Source organism: Rhinolophus hipposideros, assembly GCF_964194185.1.
Source record: "Rhinolophus hipposideros genome assembly, chromosome: 20".
Taxonomy (NCBI): domain Eukaryota; kingdom Metazoa; phylum Chordata; class Mammalia; order Chiroptera; family Rhinolophidae; genus Rhinolophus; species Rhinolophus hipposideros.
Window position 1 is genome coordinate 35,650,383 of NC_138066.1, and position 10,055 is coordinate 35,660,437.

The 10,055-nt window shown below is 39.7% G+C and overlaps 1 protein-coding gene across 1 annotated transcript; it reads right to left on the bottom strand.

Moving 5' to 3' along the window:
• Positions 1-1,239: 1,239 nt before the first annotated feature.
• KRT20 (keratin 20) lies at positions 1,240-9,164 on the bottom strand. The gene is made up of 8 exons (XM_081029539.1): positions 8,702-9,164; positions 6,724-6,806; positions 5,279-5,435; positions 4,829-4,990; positions 4,461-4,586; positions 3,333-3,553; positions 2,576-2,613; positions 1,240-2,048 (listed from the first exon to the last, which is right to left on the bottom strand). The coding sequence occupies exons 1-8, from the start codon at positions 9,041-9,043 to the stop codon at positions 1,951-1,953; spliced, it is 1,227 nt and encodes a 408-aa protein (XP_080885665.1). The 5' UTR covers positions 9,044-9,164; the 3' UTR covers positions 1,240-1,950.
• Between the last annotated feature and the right edge of the window lie 891 nt (positions 9,165-10,055).

A 10,055-nucleotide genomic window follows, 5' to 3' on the forward strand; every position in this document is an offset into this window, starting at 1 on the left:
CAATATTATTCAGCTTCAGCTTCAGGTGTACAGTGCAGTGGTCAGACACAGTCTATGACGTGATCCCCTAATAAGACAAGTGCCCCCCTACAAAATCTTTACGTTCTTGATTATATTCCCCAAACTGTATTTCATATCCCTGTGGCTATGCTGTGACTACCAATTTGTACTTTCTAATCCCTTTACGTTCTCCACCATCCACTCCCATCTAGCAACCCTCATTTTCCCCCCCTATATCTCTGAGTCGATTTCTGTTTTGTTTGTTCGTTTATTCTGCTCTTTAGATTCCACATATAAGTGAGATCATATGGTCATGTCTTCATATATAATCCTCATTTGTCCTCATAATATAATACGAACCTCAAACCATATGAAATTGCTATTTTTTGAAGGTCAAAAATGATCACATATTGGTAAGTTCATGTGATTCAACCTGATAGCTTCTACCTTATAGCGTTATTGTGAAGATTAAATGAGAACTCGCACACTGTTTAGTTCATAGTAAGTGCTCAATAAATGGTAGCTATTAGTTTAAGTGAACCACATTTTTAGTAGAATAATCACACTCAAAATCCTATTTCTTTACAAACATATATCAAAATTTAAATCCAAACTATTTATTTACTAGGATACAATGATAGAGGGCAAATTTATTTTTCCTGTAAACATTTGCATGGCAGTTATTGCTCACTAAAATACTAGAAGGCTGAGGATGCAGTGTGTGTTTCTGTATTGGCTTCTTTCACTCAGTATAATGTTTTCAAGATGTATCCAGGTTGTAGCATGTATCAGTACTTCACTCCTTTTTCTTGCCAAATAATATTCCATTGTATGAATATACCATATTTTGCTTATGCATTCATTAATTGATGGGCATTTGTTTCCATTTCTGGGCTATTATGAATCATGCTTCTATAAACATTGTGTATAAAAGAACACATTGCATGATTCAATTTATATGAAATGTCCAGATTAGGCAAATCCATGGAGAGAAGAAGTGGCTTCGTGGTTGTCAGGGGCTAGGAGGACAGGGAATGGGGGTGACTGCCACTGGGTTTTTTGGCAGGCTGATGAGCATGCTCTAAAATTAGATAGTGGTGATGGTTGTACAATCCTGTGAACGTGTACACTTTACAAAAGTAAATTTTATGGTGTGTGAGTTATATTTCATTAAAGCTGTAAAAAAGGGCGACAAACGTTTCATAATATATGTTCACCACATAAAGAAAGAGAACACCTGATGATTTATGCAGTTTATTATCATAAGGAGAAGCATTCTGCCTTGAGAAGGGTTTCACTAATTTTGCTTTTAATCTACTCCCATTTCAAGCATAATGTGCTTCATTCTTATTCTACTCAGCATTTGTGATTGGCTTCTGACTCTCAAATTATTCAAAGAGCTGAGCTGAGTTTTAAAAGGCAGTAGAGAAAATGGAAAAAAAGAAGATATAATTGGAAGCTAGCAGAATTTTACTGATACTGAAAATTCTATGAAATTAACGAAGAAATTAGCTTAATCAAGAATCCAGGGGCCTCTGAAAGGAGATTTTGCAATTCAGAAATAGGAAAAATTAGAGAGAGTTTTATTTGCATAGACTCTGTTCCACGAGGTTTAGTATAATTGAAATGTGCTGTAATTTTCAGGAACATTAGCAAATTGAGATTAAGTGGCTATAGCTTGTAATTAATGTGTTTCGTGGTAAAGATGGCAGTAATGATATTTTAAATATCCTAATGCTCATTGGATTTCATTTTTGCAGGCAGTTTGAAGCTCCTTTGAGTAAAACATTTATATTCAATTACAGAGACTGATAAATGGACTTTTTTTTTTTCTCCTCTAATCATTAGGAAGTATTCACGGTGCTTTCTGATGGATGCTTTCTTGCAGGGAGCAAAAATTATAGCTACATTTCTTTCAAAACCTCAGCAGCATCTCCTTCTGGCACGTGTTCACATATCTTCTTTCGTCTCTTTGACTTCAGATGACACAACCTTGCCATCCACTGTTTCTTGTATGACTGTCTTAATCACTCTGGTTTTCTTTATCTCTGAATTTAGATTTAAATACAAAATGTTAACTTAGACACATGACTGCTGGTTTATAATCAACTTTTAATTATTATCATTTTGCACTTACTTCCTTCTTAAAAAAAAGGCTAACCCATTTTCTTTCTTAAATGATCTTAAGTCTATTTTATAAATAAATGCAGAAAATGTTCCACTCTCCACAAATTTATAAATTTTCTATTCTCCCCACCCTCAAAGAGAAACATATAATATTGAATCAAGCAACAATGCATATTTTCATCTTATTTTTCATTTTCAGGATCTCAGGATGTCTCAGGACAATAATAGCATGGGGCCAAGAAAATCACCCTGTCCTGGGGAGTGTGACTAATTTCCCATATGGAGGGTTTATTTATGTGATGTGACTGATTTTCAGAATCCCTAGGGTAATATCTGCTCACTTGAGAACTGATCTCCCTTTACTTTTCACCAGGGGCAGATGATAAGTGGCAAGCGATTGAGTGAGAATTCAGTCTTCTAGGAAATGTGTGAAAATTAGAACACTTACCTTTCTCCCCCACCGTGCTTAACTGCAATTCTGTAGTTCTGGGTTTTTTTTTAAGAGAAGAAAAAGAAACAGAAAAAAGTGTTATTGTCATTTTGAAAATGAAGCACTGTTCTCCTTTTTTGTTTCAAAATAAAATCTGAGCGGTGTGTTTTAATCCTGTTTGTACTTTTTTCCCTTTTACTATGCTTGTTTCTTCTAACTTGAGTGTCTTACTTTTTAACTTGGAAAATGCTTATCTTCAAAACTGACACATTTAACAAATGCTAGTTTTTTTAATTAAAATAACAAAACTACAATGCAGGTTGAAATCTTGTGTGCTCTTGATGACTTTATTGAGTGGTATTTGAAGACAGTTGTGCTGCACACGCTGGCGATTCTTAAACTGGTTCCCACAGACTTATGTGGCCTGTTGTTCAACTCATGACCTCTCAATGAGAATTTTAAAAAGTGATTGTGCTGGCAATTATGTGTTAATCATAAAAATTAGCGTTAGCGAAAATCCATATCAGCTATATAACAACCATCTCCTAACTGTCCTATGACATGACCTCAAGTACAAAGGTTGTACTTGGTTTTTTTGGGGATGTGTGTACTTTTGGGTATATTTTTGTTTTGTTGTTGCTGTTGGTGTGTGTGTATGTGTGTGTGTGTGTAATTGCTTTTGTGCTAGGAATTGCATTGGTGCTGGGGAATGAGTGACAGGTTTTAAGGTGTGGACATTAAAATAGACACTGACACATATCCCTTGGAGCCTTACGTTATATCTCCTCCTTCCAGAAGGCTATGGTAAGTAGCAATTTCCTGCTCAAGCCGGGTCTTTATGTCGAGGAGATCATTGTATTGTCTGTTCTGGCGCTCTGCGTCAGTCCGAATCTGCATCAGCTGGGCCTCTAGGGTGTTCAACGTTGCCTGTTTCTCGGCCAACTGGCTACTATAACGAGCTTTGGTAGCCTGCAGTGTACGCTCCAAAGAGTCTTTCTACAAGCACAAGAAAAAGTGAACGTTTCTTACTTGAGGACTTGATGTAAGAAGGGGCTCAATTTTAATTTCTTTTGAGAAAAATTTCTGCAGCTAGTTATTGTGGGCATCGTGCATATTTCTAGTTTTATCTCCCACTCTTTCCATCTAGCCATCTCCCACTTCTTTCCATTCCAGCCAGTCCGCTAGGATCCCTAGCTCTTGGAGTTTTTGTTTGTTTTTAGCTTTGCACTCACTGTTCTCTCTATTTGCCTCCCCTCCCTGTTATTTGTGGTGCCCATCCATGTGGAGGATTAGACTTTCTTATCCTGTTGACACCAGGCTGGGTCCTATGACTTCTATGGCTAAAGAAATGCAAGTGAAACTGACAAGTGCCTTTTCTGAGGAGAAGCTTTAAAAGCGATCACGTGGTCTGACCATTGCTTTTTTTCTTTGTGCCACAACACTGGCATGCCCCATCTAGGGCCTACTCCTTCAGCCTTACCTCTGGAGTGGAAATGTCATGGAGCAGAGCTGCAGCCCAGCCATAATGGATGCAGTATCATTGTAAGCCACTATGATTTGGGGGTTGTTACCCCAGCATGCTTTACCATGAGCTGACTGATTTGCTGAGCCTAGAAATGTCTTTACCTCTATTCTCCAGCTTAAAAATTTATCTCTAGTTTAAATGCCACTTTTCCTGTGAAGCCTTCCAGATGTACTTTTCCCTCTGCATCCTTGTAATTCAATGCCCCTTTCCTTGATTTCTTTCTGTCCTTCAATTATAATCAGTTGTTTGGCCTGTTTCACTGCCAGCTCTGCAAGGGGAGGGCTTATTTCTTATAGGTCTTTGCATTTCTGGAGTTCCTGACACCGGCACATAGTAAACAAATGCTGCATTGAGAGCAGGAAGTTAGATGTGCTTTACCACACTGAGTTGAGACTTGAGGTCTATATCCACCATCTGGTAGGTCCGGCTCAGCTCCTTTAGTTGAACCTCAGATTCTTTTAACTCTTCAGTGTTTATTGTGACTTGTTGCTGCAGATTTTCTGTCTAAAATTCCGAAAATGAAAAATAAGTCAATAAGGGAAGACAGAGAGAAAGAGAAAAGAGAGGAGAGAGAGAAAAAAAGAAGAAGGAAGGAAGAAAGGAAGGAAAGAAGGAAGGAAGAAAGGAAGGAAGGAAGGAAGGAAAGAAGGAAGGAAGGAAAGAAAGAAGGAAGGAAGAAAAAGAGTTATCTCTTTTCGGAGGATGACTCCCATACCTTTGCTTATCCTTGAGAATGATGCTATTACCTGTAGCTGAAACTCTTCTTTGGCCTTCTGAAGGTTTTCCATGGCCAAGGCTTCATATTTCTGCCTCATTTCATTGATGATGGCACTGAGGTTCAGGCCTGGAGCAGCCTTCAACTCCACGTTGACAGTATTGCCCAGCTGCGTGCATAGGCAGTCCACTTCCTATGAGGGGTGAAAATCCTGATTGATTATCGTCTGAAGCATATTCTCAGAAGAGGCTGGGCAGAAAAGGCAATAAATCTTCTTTTATTAGGAATGGGTGAAAAAGGAAGGGCTTTTTATGGTCCAGGTATTGCTCTAAGCTATTTAAGCCCAACAGAAACCTTATGCAAAGAAGGTTTCTGCGCCATCACCAAGTGGTTCTCCTCTTCCTCTTTCTCTTCCTCCTCCTCCTCATTATGATCGCCATTCCATCATTCCCAGTACCAATACTTCTGAATATTTTCTTACCTCCTGATGTTCTTTTTTGAGGAGAAGCAGGTCTTTATTCAGTTCTTCAATTTGAATCTCCAAGTCTGTTTTACTTAGGGTGAGGTCATCAATGACCTTACCCAGGCTCTGAAGATCAGCCTCCACTGTTAGGCGCAATCCTCTCTCAGTCTCGTATCTGTGGATTCAGTAAGAAGCAGAGATCCCTGAGTCCTTCTGAAGCTACTATAGAAGAGATCATCTTAATATAATAAGATAGATCTGTATGTGGTATAGGAGAAGATCAGTTTCAACACATTATTGTGTCCCCCTTTAGACATTTCAGAAATGTTCATGGGAACCTAAGAATCAGGTAATTTGCCCCATAATATAATCTCTGTGATTTGGAATGATTGGTTAAAAAAAAATCTGAGATTACTTTGAAAAGTTCCTAAATTCTAGGATATATTTGAAAAGAAGATGTTGAGTTTGCTTTAATCACTGTGCTAGCAAAGGGTTCTCATTACTGATGTTAAATAATGGTTAGTTAGATTTCCTTAATGACTATTCACGATCAATTTACTTTTATTGCTTTGTCAACAGATGCATCCAAAGTGAATTATCTTAAAAATTCATGTATTCTCCTCTACACTTTTATATACTCCCATTTTTATTAAAGTAGCAAACTTTAAAAAAATGACAATGCAGTGGGACACCCAGATATTGACTGGAATTAATGAACTTTTACTGCTTTAACCTTCAGATCTGCTTTCTCATTTCCTTCTTTTTGATCCCTGTAGCATTAATGTGCAGCCCTTTTAAACCACAAAGGACTTGTTAGTGCAGATGCATTGTACAAATTCAGGTGAAGAAACCTAAGTGTAGAAGCCGTTTCTGAGGAACAACTCTGATCATTTGTAGTATGATATGACTGACTACGCGAGTGAACACGATTTGAACTGCTTCAGTCCTAGTCCTAGTTTTTTGCTTGGTCAGACTGTATTGTAAAGCGCTGGCAAACTAGATAGCATTAAGAGTCATCCTGGAACTTTGGTCAGACACCTGTCTGCGCTGGAAGGAACATGGGTGACTCACATGCAGAATCACTGAGGTAGACAAATGAGTCTCTTTAGATAACAGAAGGGCACTTATGCTTTGTTGTTATTCTATAGGGAAGCATTAGGCTTGGTATGTGAGAAGGTAGGTGCCAGGTTCTAAAAAAGAATGTTCTAGCAACTAGAGCTAACCGACGAGAACAGTAGTAGTTACTGGAGATGTTTAGTTGTGCGCTGGGTGACCAAATCTTAAGACTGTGGGAGAGAGAAGTCCAGTTGTGAGTGCTAGGCGAGACCAGATAGTTTCTAGGATTCTGAAAATATTTAGTGGTAGCTCCTTTACCAACAGTGATACAGAAAGCTGAATGTCATGAAGGACTACTAAAAGATATTCCTTTCCAGGAAGTTTCGCCGTGGCGTTAGAGGACCTACTTTAGTCTGAAGTCCTCAGCAGCCAGTTTAGCATTGTCAACTAGCAGGATACATTTAGCTCTTTCCTTTTGAGCTTCTTTAATCTGGAAAACACATGAGAAAGAAAGACATTTTCAACTGGATAGGAGTTGATCCTTAGGTACTACTATTTAAAGACAATGGTTTTATTTCAATAATTGCCACATGAAAACAGGAAGAATAATGATATGGATATTTAACATAATAGACTTGTAAAACGCAACTCTAGTCCCAGGGTTTGGTCGCTTTTTCTTTTTTTCACAAAAAGAGAATTTAATTCACCTCGAACCACCAAACCTTATCGAGTGTCTTGCCTTTGATGTTGTTCCTGCCTAGAATGTTCCTCTTAGCTTCTCTCACTTGGTGAACTCCTTCTCCACCGCTCAGTTTATCATTCCTTCAGGCCTTCACTGATTTCCTCAAAACAGAGCGGGATGAACGGCCGGTGCTCTCATTGTCCTACACAGCCCTCCGTGCTAGCACTTCCCCCTCTGTGTGGCATAAATGTTGCCTTCGTCCATGCCTGTTTCCCGTAAGTTACATCATGTTCACCATCCTATTGCCCAGTGCCCAGCGTGGTCCCAGCACCTTGTTACTGTCTGCTAAATATTGGCTGATGAATGGACACTCGTTCTGTGGTGGGAATTGAGCTAGGCACTGGGGCTATCAGGATAAGCCCCTGAGCTTAAGCCATGACCTAGAGGGTGAATTCTTTAAGATGCATATGGAGTAGAAGTCTGCTTGTGGAAGATGTTATAATGACATGTTTCTTTCAGCAGATCCAGTCCTGCAAGCGAGCTGCCTTCCTTCAAATACTGAGTCTGCCCAGCTAAAGGGAAGAAATGGCTGTGCCTGTGTATTTGGGATGATCCAAAGTAGATTCAGAAACGAGAACCATGAGACAGGTAGGGGAGAATGGTTGGCTGATTTTGTATGTTTTTCACGGGCCTGAGAAGAATGAGCTGTCGGCAGAAAGGGCAATTTAAACACCTTTGCTTCCTACATCCACATAGTTCCTGGAACCCCAAAGTAACTCCCCGTAGAGCCTGAATCAAATCTTACAGACGTCTAACACAACACAGGAAATAGGGCCTTGCTGGTAAGTAAGTAGCCTTTTCTCTAAAGGAAAGCAAATGTTAAAATAGAAAGGAAAACGAAAGGGGCACTTATTTTGATCAGATAAGAACATTAAAGCAGTGCAAATAGTCTGCGCTGTAATCTGAAATGTTCAATTAGGAGCAAAGTCTTCTTTTATTCCACATAATTGATAAAACAGAGAACTGCACCTTTCTTGGATGATGTGGGAGCAGGTTCTGATAGGATTGCAATACATTTGAACTGGGGGCAATAGAACATTCCATTATTGTACCAGTGGTTTCTGCACTGCTTGGTGATGATGATCAGATGATTCAGCAGGACATTGTAAAATCCAGGTCACATGAAGACCTATACCCCTTCCCCATTTCCACCCTGACTCACTTCATCATTGGAATCTACGATACAGTATTCTAATACTCGTGTTACACCCTTTACATAAACGAAAGGAGGAAACTCTAAATTGCCTGGGGTTCCAAAAGTTGATGGGAACTAGGTGAAAAACTAAGAAAGATTTATTATCACTTAAAAAATTTAGCTCTTTTCAGAAAAAAAAAAAGTTTGCTGTTCACTTAGCCCTGATCTGGTAAAACTATGACAGAAAAACAGTTTATAAGACGGGAGGATAAAATTGTCATATTTTCTATATAATTCTATTTAAAAACTTTAAAAAGTATGATTTATAGTCATCCTACTATGTAGTCAGGTGCTTCCGCACTAAGAGTAGATGCTAGAATTTGTCTAGATGTAGCATTTCAGCCTAATTTGCTTGACAGCATCCATTTAGACCCACCTAATGTATATACCCTCTTGATACATCACGCAGCTAGACAAAGGAGTAGAAAACACAGGCATCAGCCCTCACCTGATTTTGCAGCTCTTGGATTTGTTTGTAATAGGCGCTGTAGTCCCGACTGATGCTGGGCGTGTTGGTTTCGTACCACTTCTTGATCTGCCCTTCAAGTGTAACGTTGGCCTGCTCCAGGGACCGCACCTTCTCCAGGTAGCTTGCGAGGCGATCATTCAGGTTTTGCATGGCCATCTTCTCATTGCCAAAAAGCAGGTGCCCTTTGGCGACGTCATTCCCATAGTTCACCATGTCACCGGAGACCGAGATGCGGGTGCCGTGGCCTCCAGCCCCCCCATAGACGCTGGGTGCCATCCTCCGGTACTGTACGGCTTTCTTCCTATACACATGACCGTTCATGCTGACTGTAGGGCTTTGCGAGGAGGAACCCAGGCTTCTGAGGCTTCTTTGAGTGAAATCCCTTGGGGATTCTAGGAGGGAGCACCTGTAGCTTCAGCCCCGATGGAGCAGAGTCTGTCTCTCGGTGATAGAGGAACTGAGCTTTTATAGAGTTCACAGAAGAAACTCCACCTCTGCTGACATCTCACTTTAGGATTGACACCACAGTCCACTTTGGGCCCCCCCTCCTCGGCCTTTGTACAGCAATCTCTTTAATTCCATTCCAGAAGTTACCACTAGGGGCATTTCGTAGAGGCTTTTCTCAGGGGTGATTTATTTTTATAAACAGAGGTAACAAAAGGCAATAGGAAGGGGTATTCTCTTAGCCCTTGCACCTGTCTTGGCGGATTTATTTCATCCTAAGACACATGAAGAATATTTGCAATCTCCATGACAGATGTGGATACATAATAGTAAGTCACACTGGCACTAGAGAACAATGTTACAAAATTTTATTATAATTTATCTCTTTTTGGTGAAGACATTTAAGTTCTAGTCTCTTAGTAAATCTTAATTATACAATACAGTGTCATCAACTATAGTCATCAATGTTTTTCATTAGATCCTCAGACATACTGAAAGTTTGTACTCTTACCAACCTCTCCCTGTATCACCCACTCCCAGGCCCTGGCAGTGACTTTTCTGCTCTCTGTTTCCATGAGCTTGACTTCTTCCTCCTCCTCCGCCCCACTCTCTTCTTCTTTTTAAGATTCTACATATAAGGGATACCATGCAGTATTTGTCTTTCTCTGTTTGTCTTATTTTACTTAGCTTAATGCCCTCTAGGTCTTCCCCTGTTGTTGCAAATGGCAGGATTTCTTTCTTTTTTATGGGTGAATAATATTCCATTATACATATGTGAATAATATTCCATATACATATATATAAACTGGGGGTGCCAAGAAATGTATACAAGTGGACACTCTGGTCAACGTTGCTCAAGCAGTAGTTCGCCTTAATCAGAAGTGTCTGG